At 40.6% G+C, this 20,111-nt stretch overlaps 3 protein-coding genes across 3 annotated transcripts; all 3 read left to right on the top strand.

Annotated features, from left to right (window-relative positions):
* The first annotated feature begins 777 nt into the window (after positions 1 to 777).
* LOC127370804 (urea transporter 1-like) lies at positions 778 to 5,797 on the top strand. Its single transcript, XM_051413170.1, has 10 exons — positions 778 to 792; positions 2,503 to 2,613; positions 2,814 to 3,003; positions 3,220 to 3,348; positions 3,937 to 4,066; positions 4,161 to 4,229; positions 4,375 to 4,522; positions 4,762 to 4,896; positions 5,010 to 5,032; positions 5,143 to 5,797. Exons 2-10 carry the CDS (start codon positions 2,505 to 2,507, stop codon positions 5,410 to 5,412), a joined length of 1,203 nt encoding a protein of 400 aa, XP_051269130.1. The 5' UTR covers positions 778 to 792; positions 2,503 to 2,504; the 3' UTR covers positions 5,413 to 5,797.
* A 5,535-nt stretch (positions 5,798 to 11,332) lies between these two features.
* zgc:122979 (uncharacterized protein LOC641576 homolog) lies at positions 11,333 to 15,350 on the top strand. Its single transcript, XM_051413171.1, has 4 exons — positions 11,333 to 11,586; positions 12,303 to 12,561; positions 12,925 to 13,469; positions 14,453 to 15,350. The coding sequence occupies exons 1-4, from the start codon at positions 11,479 to 11,481 to the stop codon at positions 14,684 to 14,686; spliced, it is 1,146 nt and encodes a 381-aa protein (XP_051269131.1). The 5' UTR covers positions 11,333 to 11,478; the 3' UTR covers positions 14,687 to 15,350.
* Positions 15,351 to 16,536: 1,186 nt separating this feature from the next.
* On the top strand, positions 16,537 to 19,851 carry hwa (huluwa). The gene is made up of 3 exons (XM_051412835.1): positions 16,537 to 17,134; positions 18,593 to 18,791; positions 19,682 to 19,851. The coding sequence occupies exons 1-3, from the start codon at positions 16,544 to 16,546 to the stop codon at positions 19,849 to 19,851; spliced, it is 960 nt and encodes a 319-aa protein (XP_051268795.1). The 5' UTR covers positions 16,537 to 16,543.
* The last annotated feature ends 260 nt before the right edge of the window (positions 19,852 to 20,111 follow it).

Genomic DNA, 20,111 nt, shown 5'->3' with positions numbered 1-20,111 from the left:
TTCAATGTTGAAGATGCCAGAGGACAAGACATCATACAGCCATATACATACTGTGTACAGCGACACGCACAGACATTTTAAAGGGGCTGTTGCTCTCACATGAACAAAGGACATGCAAACGTGACAAGCAGCGCATTATTCAGAAATTTGTGGAGATTTTTATTCACAGGGTATCCCATTGGTTATTCCTTTATTTGTTCATAATTTCCAAGACTCAAGCCAGACTCTTCGCACAAAAGCAACAATACCAAGTTTGGATGCTACAGTATCACAAGAAACAGGGCATAGAGTTTTACAACTCTGGGCCACCACATCTCTCTGTCCCGCAGAGGCGTATCTAGCAAAAAGTAATACAAGTTCGCATGATGGTGGTTTCAGTTGGTCTAAATTTAGCAATTATGTGCTACTCATATTTATGCTGCCACAACAGCAAAAATAACGGGCAGCTCAGCTACAAAGAGCAAATTGGCTCTCCAATGTTTTCATTTTGCTCAGAGGGGGATCCTCTAGAAACAAAGGCCAGTGTTTTGCTTGAGCAGGAAATCCTTTTCTAATAAGAACATTCTTCTCCCTGATTAGCTGCTGAGATGAATAGAGAGACTTTGGTCCTTGCTCCAGGCAGGGGTCCTCCAGAAGAGAAACTAGCATGAATGCTTTTTAGGCTTTAATGCAAGGAGAGGCTACATAACATCATTCAGATTCCTTTATATCTGGCTTTTATGTATGCCTTCATTAGCTGGTACAGTAGCCGGTAGGTAACAGGGCTGTGAGATTAATCTTCAACTCAGAGAGGTAAGAAGACGTCCATTTTTTAAAATATTTATTATGTAAGTTAAATGACTCACCTGTAAATGAACAGCAGTGTTGCCACATTTTGTTAAAACTGGTATTAATCAGAAATAATAAATGCAGCTGGTAGGCCTAAATTCAATAACAGCACAACATTTGCCCATTCTGCATTACTAAATGAATGAATCAAACTGACCATAAATCAGAAATCAGTCACTTCCCCTTGCAGCTAGTCAATAAAACGTCTTTACAGACTTAAGTTCTTATAGATCTTTCATTGGCTCTGCTGTACTTTCAGTCTGGAGGAAGAACTCCTTTAAGAACTGTACTGATTTATTATCTTTGAATGATTTATTTATTTTTTGTCAGCTGAACTAAAACTTGATTTGCATGAAAGCGGACAATCAGACAAGGTGCTGCCACCACTCTACTCACCACTCTCTTTTATCCTAACTAAAATTATCAAGCTCTGAACTCTGCACCTGGTAGCCTATTTAAGAACAAGTGTGACCACAGTTTGACAGCCACAGCATGCAGTGCTCAAATAAAAGAAGCAAACAGTAACAAAAGCCATAAAAATATGATGGGTTTTGGCGTTAAGAACAAAAAGTTTCATGGTCTGAACTACCTGTGGACACATGAAAGATAACAGTTCATAAGAGAGGTTATGGATTGTTTTCTATTTGATCACACATTCAATCACAAGTTTCTGCAGAGCTGTGTTCAGTAGCTTCCATATTTGTTGATTCTTAAGAAGTATTGTAGCACAGAAGAGAGCTGGCAGATCAAGAGGTCCGCCACTCACTGAGCAACATAAACACACCCAGGCTTTCATGCAGAGAACTGTGACTGGGGATGTTGATGGTAACAGTGGGAAGCTCTTCGGGAAATCTGCTTTGATCACTCCTTCAAAAAGATATAAAAATAAAAAAGAACTGAAAACGCTGTGGCAAACTGAGAATAAGGTTTTGATTTCAGCTCAGACTTCTCTGTTGGAGTTGTTTCCACCTCAGGGAGAAAGAAGAATCACACTGATTTAGTTTTTGCAGGGAGGCGTCGAGTTGTCTGTAATTTGTGAGTAGCGAGGGGAAGGGTGGATGACAATATCAGTGTCTAAATTAATAGTATAACAGAAACACAAATGAACATAAATAACATTTGGATATTATCATACAGATTGGGTGATAGGGGAGTTTGCTGAGCATCAAACAAAAAGCTGTAGAAGTAGAACAAGACTCTCTCAAGAGTCTACAGCCATGCTAGCAGCTCTGTGAGGATGTACTGCTAACATCAGCAGGCTAACATTCTCATAATGATGGGGACATGAAATATTCATGGCAAACTATCTGTAAAAACATGTCACACAAAACACACAAATGTCAGGGTATCACCAAAGATTAAGATGTATTATGTGTGAATAATGAATGACTGTAGAAACTGTTGCCAATCTATTTGTTATATATTATTATGTTATTTAATATTTTACTGGATACGTGAAAACTTTGACCTGCTGGTAACACTAGAGGAAAAGTGAGAGGATTAACAAAGTCATTAACATTCATCCTCTGAGCACCATGAGTATCTGTACCAAAGTTAATGGCAATCCATCCAATAGCTGTTGAGATTTTTCAGTCTGGACAGTTAATTTATAATTGGCCATATCATACAGCTCCTGTATTAAAATATCACAATTGTGATAAACTCCATTTACAGCTATGGACAACAATAACCAGTCCTTGCGTAAAGCTCCAGCTCGCTCCTTTCTCTTTAGAGCTGTTGAGTTTTTCGTCGGGGACATGCATCCCTGCAGAGAATGGGTGAAAAGTAGGTGATCATCTGTCTCATCTTCTAAGTCACATCTCAGTTACATTTGAATGAATAAAAGTAGGCAAATGTAGTAATTTGACTTACTAAACTGAAAATTATATGATTCCAAATTGGGTCAGTTTGACATTTAAGCCTTTTTGTATTGTGTAGATCATCAAAATGAAAAACTATGACTGAACACTATCCATTTATGACAGGACAGGCTGTAGTAATCCAGCTGCTGGACTGGGTTTTTCGAGGGGTGGCCCAGGTCATGTTTGTCAACAACCCTCTCAGTGGGTTTCTCATCATGGCTGGCCTCTTTCTCCAGAACCCTTGGTGGGCTCTGAACGGTCTGCTGGGTACCCTTGTATCCACTGTGTCTGCAATCTTACTGGGACAAAACAGGTCAGATGGCATTTCCTTTCCTTATTTGACTTCATCCTAGAAAAATAAATAAAAAACACATTTTCCTCCTACCATGAAGCCATCATTACTGTCTCTTCCACTTATATTCCCTGGGGCTACACTTACTTTAGCTTTCACACTGTGCTATTTTCTCAGTGTTTCTCACTTAATTGTGTTTTGCACTCATGTTGACTACATCTGTCACATTCACCTCAGGGAAGCTGCATCAGCGGGTTTATATGGCTACAATGGAACCTTGGTGGGTATACTGATGGCTGTTTTCTCTGCCAAAGGAAGCTGGTACTGGTGGCTGTTATTGCCAAATGTGTTCATGTCCATGTTGTGGTAAGCGATTCGTTTGATTGCACACACATTGGTAACAGCACACTATAAACAGATGAGACACAAAGGCAACAGCATGCAGTAAAAATCTGAAAATCATTTCTCTATTCTCCCTCCCAATTATCTCATTATTAGCTCATAGCTAGCTAATTAAGGTAACATTAGTTGGTTTGAAAACTCTGTCTCCAGCTGATCATTTTAAAACAATAAGAAGGAAAAAAATGATAAAACCATAAAACCACATCCGGATCTCCTCTGGAAGTCTGTTGCACAGTTTGAGGGCTCTGACGGCAAACGCCCTTTTCAAACAGTAGGCTATGTTTCAATTTTAAAAGGCTTTGAGTGTAGGTACTAACTGATGTGTTTTGCAAATGTAATGCTCCTGTAATATCCCGATTAACAAGTTCAGCAGGGGTTGGTGAAGTAAACTTCCTCAAATCCAATAAAGAGCTGGATGGGGTAACTCTTGTTACCGTACACAGTAGTGTAGTAACATGAGCTAGCTGTGAATGTGACCTGTAATCCCACAAAAGCTGGCCAATGTAATGCTTGGCACCCAATCAGTAATCCATTTCCTGCTTCTGTTCACAGCCCAGTGGTCTCCGGTGCTTTGTCCTCAGTTGCCAGCAAATGGGACCTCCCCATATTCACCCTGCCCTTTAATATTTTGGTGTGTCTGCATGTTGCAGCTATGGGAGCCAATCACTCCTACTTTCCAGAGGTACATTACAGGCCAGCTATACAAACAACGATGCACATTGCACAGTGCTTAGATGAAAAATAAAATGTAACCTACTTTTTTCTTTACAATTCAGGTGGATATCCAGCCAAACTACCATCTGCCCCCTCCTAATGATTCCATCAAAAGCCTCAATATCTCTCAGGTATAACAGAATTATTATTGGTCCACTAGCTCTTGAAACCCTACTCAATCCAAATCATTATAGTGGCTATATTGCACACACATTTTCTTTATTAATAAAGGCTAATTGTTTAAAATATAAGTAAATGGGGGCTTTCCATTTTCAGTTATTCCTGTCAGTGCCAGTTGGTGTTGGCCAGGTGTACGGCTGTGACAGTCCTTGGACAGGAGGTCTCATCCTTCTGGCCCTGCTGCTTTCCTCACCAACTATCTGTTATCATGCCATGTTGGGCTCTGCTGCTGGCATGCTGTCTGGTAAAAAGACTTTCCCATTTGCATAGAAATATGCATAATGTCTGTTGAGTCTCCAATGGGAGCTTTGGCTTTTCAAAGGCCACCATGGCATTATGGTGAATGAACCACAGCATGTTTTCTCAAATAATGCTGCATAGCCTGTGTTTGTTGACTCAGTTTCCAAATCAGACATTTGTGCAGTTGTTTCTATGTAATAATGAATTTTGTGGGGAATATTGAACACTTCTTCTGTGGTGCAGGACTTGCTCTGGCAGCTCCTCACAAGGATATTTACTCAGGGCTGTGGGGATATAACAGTGCCCTATCCTGCATTGCCGTTGGAGGGGTCTTCTATGTCATAACATGGCAAACCCATCTACTGGCTCTAATATGTGGTAAGACTGATGAACAGCATGATTGCTATCCTTCTTCGGGTAGCTGGTCAGACACAAAAAAATGCAAAAAATATGTCTCATTTCAGCATTTTTCTGCGCTTACATGACTGCAGCAATCTCCAAACTGATGTCTGTGGTAAGTAAGAAACTTTCTTCCTGAGTCAAACTCAATAAACATCCTTTGAACACCCAGATGTCTCTCATATCATGTGTCATGCTCTCCTCTCCTATGACATCCCCTTTCAGCTTGCATTACCAGCCTGCACGTGGCCTTTCTGCCTGTCGACTCTCATCTTCCTCCTCATTTCCTCTGAGATCCCAGCCATCTGCAGACTGCCTCTGTCTGTGGTCTCCTACCCCGAGGAGAATCGACGCTACCAGAGACAATTACAGGCCTCAAAGAAAGCTCAGCACAGTCAGCAGAGCAGCCGCCAAGAAGAAGAGGCCCAGCTGAAGGAGAATGGAGGTCCAAATGTCCAGTTTGTGGTGGAGAGGGGCTGTAGTGAATCTGTATGATTAGAGTGGATGCTCTTTTGTTCTGACTTTTACCTCTATGAGTGTTAAATTGTTGGAAATATAGGAACAGTATGGTAATGTACAGTTTTGGTATTTCCTCTCTTACATAACAATTTTTGTTATATAAAATTGCTGGCATTGGAGTGAGACATGTTTTCTTAATGGCATTTTTTTTCTCTTATGCAATGCAGCTATTCTACACAGCAGAGGGCAGCACTTTCCAAGGAAAGATAGAACCGATGTTGTTGCATGTGACTCTAATAATACTGAGGAAAAATACTGAGCACATTTGAATGTAGGAATGCAATTATGTATACCAATTTTGTAATATACATTATGTGAAATGTAACCTTGTGTTCCTTTTTCTCCAGTCTCAAAAGCACAGTTTTAGTGGTCGATGAGATGATTTAAAATGCAGCAGCTACAGCATTTCATTAGTGCAGAGAGTGAGCTGTAAGGGAGATTTCATAAAGAGCTCCCCCAGAAAAGCACCCACTTCTCTGCCAGGCATAATCCATCTCTGCCTTCTGTGCTCCAATCTGTCCTATTGTTTTGTCTTATTGTTCCTCTTTACCTCTCTTTTGATTTCTTGTGCCTCTCCCTCAATTTGACATGTTTTTATAAACCCTTATACTTCTACTTTTTCTCCTTTCCTCCACTTCCCTTCTCTGCCATTATCTGCCTCTTTTTCCCATTTTGAAAGCCTCTCTTCTTTTTCCTCAAGCAAGATTTTCATCTCTGTGAAAAGAAAACACCAAGATGTCAGTTTATAAAACGTACAGAGCTCTGTCTGGGTCTGGGTCTGCATTTATATCTACTTTTATGAGTACATCTTTATGTGTCTTTATTGCCATCTGCCTGTCTGTGTATCTGGTGCACTGAGGCACATGGCTTTCGTCTAGCCAGTGTTACACATAGGAGACAGTCACACTCCCAGACATGTGTGGGAGTGGCGGTACATCGGGGGAGAAGGTGCTAGACGAGGGAGAGGGAAAGAAGTTGCAAATGAGAACATCGCATTTTCTTGCCTGGTGATAAAATATGACCTGTTATGACATTTTTTTTCTCAGATGTCTCTAATGTGCATTTTTTACTCTCTGCCCTCCATTTGAACCCAATAACTGCTAAAATCAAAGGGTTTTCTACTTAATATTCTAAAGGCATTAGAGAGGGAAACTTCAGTGCTGCCTTTAATATTTTCTCTGATCCTCTGTAGCCTATAGGTAAAACTGACCTTAGTCAGTGGATTTTCCTGTGGCCTTTTACACAACGTTGATTCATCCAGCGACCTTTGAAGGACAGGACAAGTGTTGGCAGTGGGATGATGTGAGATGAAGTTGGTGTCACTTCCCCTGTGTCACTGCTGTGTCCTCACAGCAGTGTGATTCACTATCCTGAGTCCCCTGCGGGCGTTAACGGCTCCCACAAACCCTAACAGCAGAGAGTGAGATAGAGCCGAACCTGTGAAAGATAAAACCTCACCCCTCTCAGTCACATACACCTGCATATGTATGCAAGCATCTGCCTGTGTCCCTGTACCAGCTGTCTGTCTGCTTTCGTCTGTTAACTAACATTGGCCAATGGTTTTTCAGCTGGATAATCCTACTATTTTAAGACAAAAAAATTAATCTAATAAACGCAGCATAAATGCAGTGTGGAGAGAGCTTTGAAACAGACTTTCATGTTGGGAAATAACTAAATAGTTAACTGATAATATGAACAATTCTAGTCTGCAGCCACACTAACAGCTCTGTGAGGCTGCACTGAGGCACAGGAGTGCTTCAGGCTAAATAATAATCCTAGCATGGCAACATGCTCACAATGACAATGCTAACACACGAATGGTTACCATGCTGTCAATTTTCTAATTAGCAGTAAACACTAAGTACAGGCAGCTGACATAGTATTTGGTCATAAACCGAAGGATTGGAAGTTAGGATGTCGACCCAGTGATGGTGTTAGAGAAAAGGTCAGGGGACCACCAGAGTTATCACAGCTCATCCTGTGTGGAACAAGAATGTCTGTACCAAATTCCATAGTAATGCATCCAATAATGGTCAAGATATGTCTCTCTACAGAACCTCATGGCGATGAAAAATCAAGGGATCACCAAAGTCATTAGGATTCATCACTGTAAAAAATTTCACAGCAATCCATTTAAAAGTTGTTGAGATATTTGAAGTCTGGACCAAAGTGGTGAACTGACTGACAAGCTGACATTGTATTGATTTATGTTTTCACAACTCCCCTATACAAGGTTGGTGAAAGCTGTTGCAGATATGTGCAGTGGCAGACTATTTGAGGTGCAAGAAATAAAAAAGGGCACCAGTTGTGATGCATTTACACTAAAGATTAGCACCCTAGAGGGCAAGTTATCATTCTTTAGCTACCATTGGGGCATTCAAGAGTCCCCCATTGTATATGTAATAGGAACAGCATGTACTGGGTAAAGGCACGATTGCTATGACTGATTATGCACTAAAGCAACATAAAAGGGGATATTCTACTGAACTGTGTTTTTATGTTATAAAATACATACATACATACATACATACATATATACATATATATATATATATATATATATATATATATGTGTGTGTGTGTGTGTTGAACTTAACTCTGCAGCTAACTAACGCCTTACTAATTGCAGATAAACTGGGGGCACAAACAAACCCAGAGATTGTGACTGTTCATGCATTTACTACTGAGAATGTGAGAACACCAAACAACACCCCAAGAACACTAGGCTGCATGTAAGCTGTCCGCCTTCACGCCACCTAACAATAACAGTGTCAGTGCAGCTTGGAACCTTAATTAGCATTATTTTCTCCAAGACTGACAGGCAACTTTGTATGTGTTTCTGTGAGAGAGACAGTTTGAATGTGTGAAAAACAGGCCAAACACACAGTCAGACTGTTCTCATGGGCAGGAAGAAAGAGCGCTATGTAAGAGGCTGTTCTGATTCACTCAATCTGTGAATACTATGTAAGAGCTGCTATCTGGTGCATGACGCTCCTGGCTCAACATGTTCAAACCAAATTTGTCTGTCGTTTCCTGTACGACGAAAGGAGAATCCCAGGAAACTCCTTCCCCCATTGGCTGTATAAAGCATCACAGCAGAGGAAGCACTGCCATGTATGTATGTACCCTGTAACACTGATTTCAATATCCATGGATGCACTGCCGGCTGAGGAGTCAATGCTGTGTCGTAATCTTGTAGTATGATCTCGAAATAGAAATAGTGACTCTTTTTCAATGAGAGTAAAAGTGGCATTCAAGCAGATGACTTGCTGTGTTTCATTCAGGAAGAGTGACCTTCATGTGGTGATGAATTTTAAGTGAACATGATTATGTGGGTATGTGAGATGTTTTTACCACCACACAAGCCCCATAAATAGACTTTCCTCAATTACAACCATCTTTACAAAATGTATTCTTGGCTAGGGACTGAACAGAACCTATTGAGAGGGCAGATGGTGTCAGAAAAGGGGAGAGTCTGATAGGCATGTGGGTGGGGGGGTCATGAGTTTTTTTAATTTCTATTTCATCTCTTCATTTCTTTTATTGACAAAAATATTCGAATATCATATAATAGTATATCTTCTTCTTCTTCTTCTTCTTCTTCTTCTTCTTCTTCTTCTTCTAATATAATACTGCATAATAGTAGAACAGTAATGTCAGTTTTTACAGTAGATGTGGATCTTTACAGTTAAATAGAGAATGTGCCATTTATTTACCAGCCAACACTTTATTCTGAATCACAACATAACTGCAGTAAAGTTAAATGTATCATATATAGCAGGGGTGGCCAAAATTTCCCTTGGAGGGCCAAAACTGAATCTTAATTGTGGGTAATGTGCCAAAAGCAACTGCGTGTGTTGTATTGTTAAGATGCAAAATGGCACTAGGATGTAGATTATAAAACAGCATAAACATTGATTTATACAATGTCTTGATATAATGCACGTTCAGAACAACCCAACCTGTTCTACTAATATATGGGCAAGGGCAAAAAAAGTCTGTGCCCTCTTCACTTATTCAGTGACTATGGTAATAAGCTTTTTAGTAGAAATGCACTGCCAACAGGAAGCACAATTCTTATGTTTTTGATTTTTGACTAATTCTACCCCTAATGTGCAATATGCTCTATGTAACAATTATTATTCCATTTAGATATTTAACTTGAAAATACAGACAGTTTGACTGCTTTTCTTATGCCAATCATTTTCTTACAGTCCCTTATTATTATGGACTCTACATGAGACTTCAAAAAGCCTTTTTTTTTAACTTTCCTGGCGAGATAATCATAATTCTTTAGTCAGTCAACAAGCTTTTGAGGTGATATCTTGAGTTTTCACAGGAGGAGGTTATTTGGAAATCAAAAAGCAACACAAGGTGTTTTTTTTTTTTTATCACATTCAGTTACAGAACTTGAAGCTGACCTTCCATCCACAGCTGTTTGCTGTTGGTTATTTAGTGGCTCATTTGCATTTGCTTGCAATTATCGTCTGCAGCACTATACTGTACACAGTTGTTATGCAGAACTACGGGGAGGACGCATTTAAATGAGCAACTGCACAATCTAATGGAAACAGAAAAGCATTAGCTAAATACTGCCACTGTAAAGCTTATTGACCTTGTCTGTGAAACTCCATTAACAGAGCAATTAGGGTCCAAGGTAATTTCAGCTACAGGAAATAATCCTGGAAACATTTAGAGTGCAAGTCAATGACCATTTTTATTCTTTTATTTTTGATTTTTGAAAACTATACGCGTACATTCCCCCTTACTCCACTATATCTGTTTCACAGTGTTACTAGTTACTTTCAGATTAAGATTTGACATAAAATCTAATTTAATTTTATAAATTACAGTGCATCTTTAAAGATTAAAGCAGAAGTTCCTCTGATATTTTTTGTTTGCAGCTCCATCAAAGAATTCCCCTTTCATGTCTTTTCTCAAATGGTTTTATCATACAGACTAATATGTTATGCAGAACATTGCTTTGTTTGGTTATTCTTTCCTACCCTATTAAGAACCACTGGGCTAAAATACTGAACTGTATGTTGAGTAGTTAAAACTATCTTAACTTAAAACCAGCTACAGCAGTAAAATGCTGCTTACATGTGTGATGCAGTAGTATGAATAATAATGTCATACATAATTCATCACTTAGCGGGGACATTTTTCTGCACAATGAGTACTTTCAGGTTGGATACTTTAAGAACATTTTGTTGAGACTTGCTTTTACTGTGGGGTTTTAAATGCAGGACTTATGTACAGGCATTCATGTTATTGTATAAACCCTATGTGAACACTAATTGATCATACATTCTGTTCATGCCCCCTCACATATCTGTTTTTTGGCACAGGGGGTATCACTGCAGAATTTAAGGCTGCTTACAACAGCTATTCTAAAGAAGACTTAAAACCCACTAAAATAAGAGAAACGTGGCTAAATTCCATGCATTGTATCATAATTTGCAAAGATATAAAGCATGTATATGTATTTAAAAGGCGTGGGTCCATGTTCAAATGTGCAGAAAATGTCATTTGAGGACATTTGATTGACTGTCTGGGGGCTGTCTGGGCAGCCAGCAGGATCTGTTAACTGCATGTCTGGTTGTTCTGTTCTGTTCTGTTCTGTTCTGTCTGTGATTTAAAAAAAAAAGAGGACTCTCTGTACTGTGTCGTGACTGTCTGCTCGGCTCTGCCTTCAAGAACTCCGGAAACAAGTCTAGAGATGGAGAAGGGGGCTGCAACATCCGCGTGATCATCGCCGGAGCACCAATGACTTTCCATCGACCGAGCTGAGGACACCGGTATCCCCTGCCGCGCGTCAGGAAATGGGCGGATCCGGGGAAAGCTCGGTCACGCTGCGTGGGTGGGTGAGAGTATAGTAGGGGAGCTGCCGCGGCAGTATTTAACAGAAAGCCGAGGAGAGCTCAAGACAGGACGAAGCCCGACGAAGCCGAGAGATTTCAGCACCAGCCCGACTGGACAGCGACACATAGCCCCTTAACAAAAAAAGACAAACAAACCCAAAACTATCCAGCATCCATCATGGTTCTCATTTGGACTCAGTTCGGTGTGAAGCACAAAAATGTCAATGTCAAGTGCAAAGTGCGAGTTATGCACAGAGGCGACAGCTCAGGCTCATCATCATCAGCGGTAAGTACTTTTTTTTTTTAAGTTTTAAATGGTTTTATCCTTTAAAGCTTTTTTTTTTTTTTTTAATTAATTGATCAATTTCTCAAATTATAGTGAGTTCAATGCACTGCTAGGATACTTAAGTTTAATACAAGGCATGTTATATCAGTACAATCACTTTAAAACAGTAATCTTAAATGTACCGGCATCTCTCCGTGTTTAATCTTCATTGACTGTTGCTGTGGGTATATTCAAATGCAAGAGTCGCCGATTCACGCTCAGCCAATCCCTGTAGAGAATTTCGGTCGTTGGGGGAAGTCTTTCCCCCCTCACGATTTCATCCCCTCTTCTCTCACGTTGTGTTGTGCACCAGCTTATAAAATTCACGGGTATGCAGTTGCATAGCAGCACAGAGATAAGGGTATATTCCCAGAGAGAGTCTTTGCTGGAGGCTGATTTTCTGCATATTAATAGACACTGTGCAGCAGTTGGTGTGGAGGATGTTCAGTCCATCCTGTGTACATCATCCATCCTGTTTTCTATTCTTGGGGATGGATTTACGTGTTTATTAGTGATTCATCATCAGCCTTTTTGCAGAATATACCACTGTCCATGAAACACTGCCACACTGATTTAAAGACATTTGCAGCAAAAAAAGTAAATTCTTTGACCAGATTTTTATTAATGGAGATATGACAATTAAATGGTCCAATGTTTGATTGTTCTTGTTTCCACAGGAAAGCACCAAGTCTGAGCCAGACACTCCCTGCCTGTCCATCAAGCCCACAGGCAAGGACTTCTACAAAATCCTGGGTGTTACCCCCGAATCCAATGAAGACGAGATCAAAAAGGCCTACAGGAAGATGGCTCTCAAGTTCCACCCAGACAAGAACAGCGATGCCGATGCAGAGGACAAGTTCAAAGAGATTGCAGAGGCCTACGAGATCCTGACTGACCCCAAAAAGAGAAGCATATATGACCAGTTTGGAGAAGAAGGTGAGAGTGAGGGAGTTTTGACACTGTTGTGATTTCATTTGCAATTGTTGCATACCTGAAATAGTAACTGCCATCTGGCTAATTACTGTAGCAGAGGCTATGTGGATTAATGATTCATGTCAACATCAAGGATAAATGCTCATGTGCAGTGGGAGGATCATGACTAAAACACTTCCACTCCTATTAGCTGAACATGTGCAGGATAGACAGCTGTGGTGGTGATTAATTATTGAGAGAGCAGTGTTTTCCATAAAACTCCTCAATAGCAGATGTTTATTAAACCTTCTAGAAAGAAGGGTTTTATCAAATTAGCATATTTTAATGAATTTAACTGAACTCTTTCTCTTTCTCTGTGTTTTTTAGGCCTTAAAAGTGGAATGTCAATGGCCGGCCAAGGCAACATTTTCCGCAATAATTTCCACGGTGACCCCCACGCCACATTCTCCTCGTTCTTCCACGGCTCCGACCACTTCGACATCTTCTTTGGCTCTGACGTTGACAGCGAAGATGACCTCTTCAACCCCTTCAGGCGGTTCCCCTTCAGCCACGTTGGCGGGTTCGAAGGCGGGCTGCGAAGAGGCCAGCGGCGGCTGCAGGGCGAAGAGGTGGTGCACGACCTGCTTGTGACCCTGGAGGAGGTGATGCACGGCTGCACGAAGCACGTGAAGATCTCCCGCAGCCGCCTCAACCCTGACAGCCGCAGCCTGCGAACTGAGGACAAGGTGCTAAATGTGGTGGTGAAGAAAGGCTGGAGAGCGGGAACCAGGATCACCTTCCCCAGGGAGGGAGATGAGACGCCCAACAGCACCCCTGCAGACATCACCTTCATTCTCAGGGACAAGGAGCACACCCAGTACAAGAGAGATGGCTCCAACATCGTCTACACAGCCAAGATCACCCTCAAAGAGGTGAGTTTGGAGCCTTTACATCAAGCTTAGAGGTCTATCAGGGTTAAGAGTTTGACTTGGTCCTGAGTAAATTAATGATTTATTACGCAACATGTGACTGGTCTATAAGTAGATATACTATATAGCCACTTACACCTACTCACCTACTCAGAGAAAGGCTAAAATCTTTCCACCACATCTTGTTCTTTACATAACTGATCGCATGATCCATTCTCTGAAATACTGAAGAAAATCAATTACTGAAAGGCATCAATAAGATGTACGAAAGAAGGAGTGATTTCTGCCAACTGCAGGCAGGGATATATCCTTGAATACATTCTTAGGACAGAACAGGGTGTTCTGTTATGGGCATTTGAGTCCCCAGCTTACAATGGGCTGACAGACCCCCGCTAACAGAACAGCAGCAGCAGCCTGCCAACGCCTCAGCTACCTCATCGGCCCCTGCAGAGTGAGAGAGAGCAGGAGCTAAATTTAGCCTCGGCACTCACTGCCCCCACAAATCGCACTTCACTCTCACTCTCAGCTACTATGTGTGCTGCAGACTCCTCTGCCTCTACAAGGCAGGCAGAGAGGCAGCTTTTTTGGCCCGCTCCATCGCTGGCTCTCACTTCTACCAGCCCACACACAGATTAGCAGGGTAGCAGTCACAGAGACTGGCATTTCAAAGAGCTCCTCCATCTTCCTATGGCTCCTTTCAATCACTAAAGCACTTACTCCCACACACAGTCAGAAAATAGGACAGCGATTATAACATCTGTAACACCGGTTTGTTGCATAACACAGAAAATCATTATGCTTTTACAAAGACACTCCATATTTAACCGTTATGTAACTTGACACTTTTAAAAGATCAGGCATTTAATTGATTTTTTCCCCAAGTGTACTTCATCCCAGTCAGACCACTCAGAAACCTTATGCAACTTGTTCTAAATATAACAGGTCTACAGAACTAACCTTTTGTTCCTTTTTTTTTTCTCTTCCAGGCTCTCTGTGGCTGCACAGTAAACGTCCCAACACTTGACAACCGTATGATGCCTCTACCAAGCAGCGATGTTATCAAACCAGGTGCCGTCCGGCGGCTGAGGGGCGAAGGCCTGCCAATGCCCAAGAGCCCGTCCCAGCGTGGCGACTTGGTGGTGGAGTTCCAGGTGCTCTTCCCCGACAGGATCCCACCACAGTCCCGCGAGATCATCAAGCACAGCCTGGCACAGTGCTAGTCTGATCTAATGGCCTGATTTGACGCAGCTTCACCATGTGTGTATGTTGTTATCAATTCACAAACACAGCCTTGCCCAAGGTGCTAGTATCACAACCAATCACAACCTCTTATTGTGTTTGGAAATGGCAAGTAGCGCTTAAGTGAGTTGTAGTTCAGTGAGGGGATGACTTTCTGCAGGCAACGACGCACAACATCTTATGATGCCACATGAGCAGTGAGTTCAGAACTGATGAATGGGGTCTTTGGTATCTGAGGGCGTCCATTGACTCAATAGCCTTTCTCTTGAATGAAAAGGTAATCTGTACTGTTATACTTGCAAACCTATAGCAGGATATCAGTGTGCTATTCAAGTCTGTATAGACTTCCTTAAACCTGAATGGTAGAAAAATGCTAAGAAAAAATACAACAACTTTATTATAGTTATATGGTGTTCATATGACTGATCTTTTGCATTGATTTATTACAATAGCAAAATATACTTGTGTACGAAGATCTACTTTGTGTACAAAATGCAACAACATTGTCTCTAAGAGAGATTAATCTGTCAAATGTTCTATTGAATTATTTGAAATGTTTGTATATATTCTGCAATGTTGATGTATTATTACCTGATAGAGACATGTTTGGAAGCATGAAAAAATAAAGAAAAATGCAGTATTTGACTTCGTTTCTCTACTATTCTTTGTGATAAACGTGTATTTTGGAAGACCTCATGCATGTATAAGTGGACTACAGAAGTCCTCAACAAACACAAGAACATTTACTCAAGTTCAATTTCAAGATACATTTTATCTTCTACTTTATATTTTCTACTCCATTACTACTCTGGGGCAAATATTGTACTTTTTACTCCACAACATTTGTCTGACAGCTTTATTTACCTTGCAGATTACATTTATACCCTTCCTTTCCAGTAAAATCCTTGTATCTCCATAATTGTTGATTTTGAATGTGAATTTTCTGCTAAACTGAAGGATTCAACAAAAATCTTCTACTTCTATAAGCTAAATTAAATTTAAAAACCCTAAAAAGTATTTAGACATACATGATCTTATAGAATATGATGCATTGCTGTAGATTAAACTACCCAACAGTAGGCTACATAAAGTAGTTAAAATTAGCTCTACCTTGAATGACAACAGCATTAAAATGCATCATACACATTAATACAGCAGTAATATTAATCCCATGATATATAATAATAAAACACAGACAGGGACCGTTTTCCTGCAAAATAAGCCCTTCTACTTTAAACACTTTAAGTACATTTGCTGATAATACTTTATACTAATATGTTTCTTTACGTAAAGTTTATGAATGCAGGATCTGTGTGGTTATGATGGGTTTTTTTTTACAGCACCCTCCTTCCACCACTGTATCAGACACTGCAGTCCACAAGATCTCAAATCAGAGCATGGAGATCATCACTGCAGTGAGTGATACAGGAGTCTGGGGCCCCCATCCATGCTGCCATCTAGCGGTGGTCGGTTGCTATAACAACCCGAAGCAACCTGCACATAATAGGACACACCTGTTGATCTGTAATCTACGTGGCTGCCAACTGAGTGCACGGTGCCTAGTCGTCTCAGATCCAGCCCTTTTGTTTTGTTAACACTGACAGTATTGGTCCGCAGTGATGAAGACAAGGGGGGATAAAGACAACAGTCACACTTGGAGACTTGTTTACATGCGAGAAGAAGGCTGACATGTTACTGTTGGATAAAAAACACTTTCAAACACAAAGTGGTCCACATTGATTGACACACCGACCCACCTGTGCATCCAGAGACAACGTGAAATCTCAACTGAGATCAGCAGTTCTCTAAAATTCCCCCTCTATGTCCTCTGTAATGAAATGTCGCAAACAAGTCAGAGCACACCATCGGATGTGGCTGAAGGTTACCCCGTGACAAATTTGACTTTAGTCGTCCTTTTGCTGATACCCTGTGTGGTCATCCTGCTGCTGCTGAACTGCCTGTTTCTGGGCTACAAGTTATTGAACCTGTCAAAGAAGAGCAACAGACAGAAGCGAGAGGACACAGAGGAGATGCTTCTGCAGTCCACCCTGCAGAGGGCAAGACGAGTATCTGAGGTGGCCTTTCCTCTGCAGGACGTGAGGAGAGCCTACATGTCTCTATCAGAGCCCGTCCTGCCCCATCCTGTCACCTCTTCCAGGGCTTCATCCAGGGAGAGGGCCGGGGAGGATCACAGGTTCCGGCTCCTGAGGCCAGATGGTGCCACCGGCTCAGGGTCCCTGAGGGCGCCGAGCACCATCCGGGCCGCTTCCTCTGCGGCTGGTTTCACCCCGAGATTCGACCTGGCCTCCGGCTCACGGCCATGCAGCATCAGCAAAGCGGGCTGGTGTAAAAGCGCTCCAGTTCTACCGCAGTCCAGTGATTCAGAGGCTGAAATCAGAGTGAACCTTGTTCCACCAAACTCCCCAATGGTGAGTGTAAATAACTAAAATAAATAACCAGGAAGAGACCTAAGGAGTCAAGGGTCATTGTTAGGGACTAATTGGTGGATATTTAATTCAAGAACTTCTGTAGGAAAAATAACCTAAACACACAATTTTGACAGTGGTGCCAACACAGACAGGTTCAAACTAGCACTCAGGAGCATGGCTGGATAAAAACCTGCTTGGGGGGCCCTGGGGCCAAAATGAGCTACTTGGCCCCTGTTACTGTTCCTCTTTATTCATTTTGGACATTATTCCTGGAATAATACCCCAGGTTTTCATGTTTGACAATTATCAGAATATCAGCACCTTGGGCAAGGCTGTGTTTGTGAATTAATCACAACATACACAGACGGTGAAGCTGCATCAATATCAGAATATCAGATCAGAATCACTTTTATTAGCCAGGTATGGACACGTACAAGGAATTTGACTCTAGTTTTATGTTACTCAGTGTACATACATACACAGAATAGGCATATATACAGCAGAATAAACAGGACAACAAGCTCAACAAGGAAAACAAACTGCTATGTGCAAATAATATATGTACAGCAATAACATTTGTAGACAGTGAGATAATAATGCAAAATATTTTGTAGCTGGTTATCTTATATACATGAGGTAGGTGGATATTAGGTGATATGAGGTCTTTATAATTAGATCTTGAGAGCAGGACTCAAAATAACTTGATTTATAGGTCCTTATTATGTCTGTTGATGTTTGCTTTAGTGTTTCTTGTTCCCATGATACCCAAAAAAATACCAAACAAAGTTATAGTCAATAAAATGACTACAAATCAGTCGCCACAGAGTGACTTCGGGTTTGTTGAAGGGTCCCTGGAGGTCTGGGACACAGGACAGTTGTTAGTTAGTCACATGTTTCAAAAGTTTATGGTATTATTTGTAAATATTGAAACATGAGTAAACATTTTGATTCCTAAATAATAGAAATATTTTAGCTTATTGTTGTAAAATGTATTTAAATATTAATATTTCTTACATCTCAGGGTTTTTTTCTTAATAATTGTGATGGGTTGATTTTGATTTAAATCAGTTACATCTTGTTTTATGTGGACAGGTTGCCAAGCAGCAATGTCATATATTTGACACCCTCACATCTCTAGTAATTACGATCAATATATTACTGTTTCTCAGCTATCACTGTAGCTCTCTGTCGCTCTCATGTTTGGTGCAAAAGCTCTCCTTTTTGTTTAGGCACTGCAGTCTTCAGAGATTACTTGTGTGTTTCTGTAGGTGGAGCTCTTTTCTGTGACTGTTCTCCCGTATTGGATGTCACTGCTTATACTAACTACCATGCTCTTTTGGTTTATTCCAAACAAATAGGAAAAGTAAAACCTACATCCTATACTCAGATTACTACTTAAGAAAAAAACTAAAGTGAATGTCCAACTGTGTGCTGTCTTTTTTCCTTTTGTGTTCACAGCAGGAGACAGAATGTGTGGGTCATATTCGTCGGAGCAGTACTTATGAGATGCTGACAGATGTGAACCCAGGTGTTGCAGTGCATGTATTTGACAAAGTAGACATGGAGTGCGAGTACACCAACCCGCCTTCAGAGGCGTCCTGCCTGAACACGTCTGCAGTGGGTCCTGGACTGGACAGCGACTTTGGTGCAAGTGCAGGTACGCTTCAGTCTCCATCAGCTGCATACTAATCAATATGGCTGGTCATTAATAATTAATGTTACTGCTGCCTCAAACAAATAGTCTGGGGGTATAGTATGATGAAAATTGTACCTCAGAGCTGTTTGCTTATCTTAGTCATTCACACAGAATCTCACCAGTTAGGGACCTCAATTATCTTCCTTACTGAATTAAATCTGGTTGGAAGCAGTTTTATTTAGTTGTTTAAAACATGACTGCTATGTAAAGTCATAACATAACTTTTCTGAGTAATGTATGTAAGTTTTGTGGAAAACAAGGTGAGCACTGATTGCAAGCTATAGGCACAAGCAGTCCAATTTATGCAATATATATGGATAGTGTATTTTAATGTTGAATGAGGCTACTGTGAATCATTTCAACCTGCTTCTTTGTCCGAAAAAAAATTATGGATAGTTATGATAGCACTGGATTAATCAAGAAAACAGATCAAATTGCTATATAGTAGACTAGATCTCTTTTTATTGAAGGTGACATTTTCTATATGTTTTGTCATCTGAAATATATAAATCCAACTCTTAAAAGTGCTCAATATTGCTTCTGCTACAATATTTGGGTAGAAAAATTATTTGTTTTACATCGTCATTGCCAATAAGAGGCAAGTTATCTGGTGACAGGGAATTAAGTATTACAGTGGGACTCAGAAATTTTATCAAACCAGGTGCCGTCCACATTTTAGAATTAATTTGCTTTATTTAAAGTCCCACTCCATGCAATATAAGTTAGCTTTCTGTTAATTCATTGCTTGTTTGTGCTGAGTTGGACACACATTGTTATCCAAAGTAGAGTATTTACATGACTTAAAAACATATAAAAAGGGAATCTTGAATATACGTGTGATTTCTTTTCAGGTGTTTCCTTGCGGATTCTTTCTGCAGACAGTGACGGTCTGTCCAACGGTGTTTTGGCTTCAGCTTTGGAGTGGGATTATTATGACCCCTGCTATGTCAAACAGAATAATGTACCCAAACATAAACACACACACAGGCCTGCAGTGCACACCAAACAGTACTGGGTGTGATATGTCCCAGCTGTCAGTAATTAGTAGTTTTAATGTTTATTTATTTATTAATTACTTATTTATTTAAGTTAACTAACCTATGCATATTTTGGTCTTCATTTATTTAGTTTGTCTCACTTATAATCACTATGATTGCACACTAGTTTAAACGGATTTGACTCGTGTTTTAATGATGAAGAATGCACTCTGCCACTGAATTTGTTCAAATTGTAAAATATTTACGAAGCACCTTCACTGAAGTTATTGTGAAATGTTTACCA

The sequence above is a fragment of the Dicentrarchus labrax genome, unplaced genomic scaffold, assembly GCF_905237075.1.
Source record: "Dicentrarchus labrax unplaced genomic scaffold, dlabrax2021, whole genome shotgun sequence".
Classification (NCBI taxonomy): Eukaryota; Metazoa; Chordata; class Actinopteri; family Moronidae; genus Dicentrarchus; species Dicentrarchus labrax.
The sequence above is the reverse complement of the archived record's forward strand: the minus strand, read 5'-3'. Positions and strand labels throughout refer to the sequence as shown.

Bases quoted from the DNA above. Each gene is read 5' to 3' on its own strand.
- hwa (XM_051412835.1), top strand. From the start codon at position 16,544: ATGTCGCAAACAAGTCAGAGCACACCATCGGATGTGGCTGAAGGTTAC. The intron at 17,135-18,592 runs GTGAGTGTAAAT...TTGTGTTCACAG, and splicing joins TTCCACCAAACTCCCCAATG to CAGGAGACAGAATGTGTGGG. The intron at 18,792-19,681 runs GTACGCTTCAGT...ATTTCTTTTCAG, and splicing joins CGACTTTGGTGCAAGTGCAG to GTGTTTCCTTGCGGATTCTT.
- LOC127370804 (XM_051413170.1), top strand. From the start codon at position 2,505: ATGGACAACAATAACCAGTCCTTGCGTAAAGCTCCAGCTCGCTCCTTT. The intron at 4,230-4,374 runs GTATAACAGAAT...TTCCATTTTCAG, and splicing joins AAAGCCTCAATATCTCTCAG to TTATTCCTGTCAGTGCCAGT. The intron at 4,897-5,009 runs GTAAGACTGATG...ACATGACTGCAG, and splicing joins TCTACTGGCTCTAATATGTG to CAATCTCCAAACTGATGTCT.
- zgc:122979 (XM_051413171.1), top strand. From the start codon at position 11,479: ATGGTTCTCATTTGGACTCAGTTCGGTGTGAAGCACAAAAATGTCAAT. The intron at 12,562-12,924 runs GTGAGAGTGAGG...TGTGTTTTTTAG, and splicing joins TGACCAGTTTGGAGAAGAAG to GCCTTAAAAGTGGAATGTCA. The intron at 13,470-14,452 runs GTGAGTTTGGAG...TTTCTCTTCCAG, and splicing joins CCAAGATCACCCTCAAAGAG to GCTCTCTGTGGCTGCACAGT.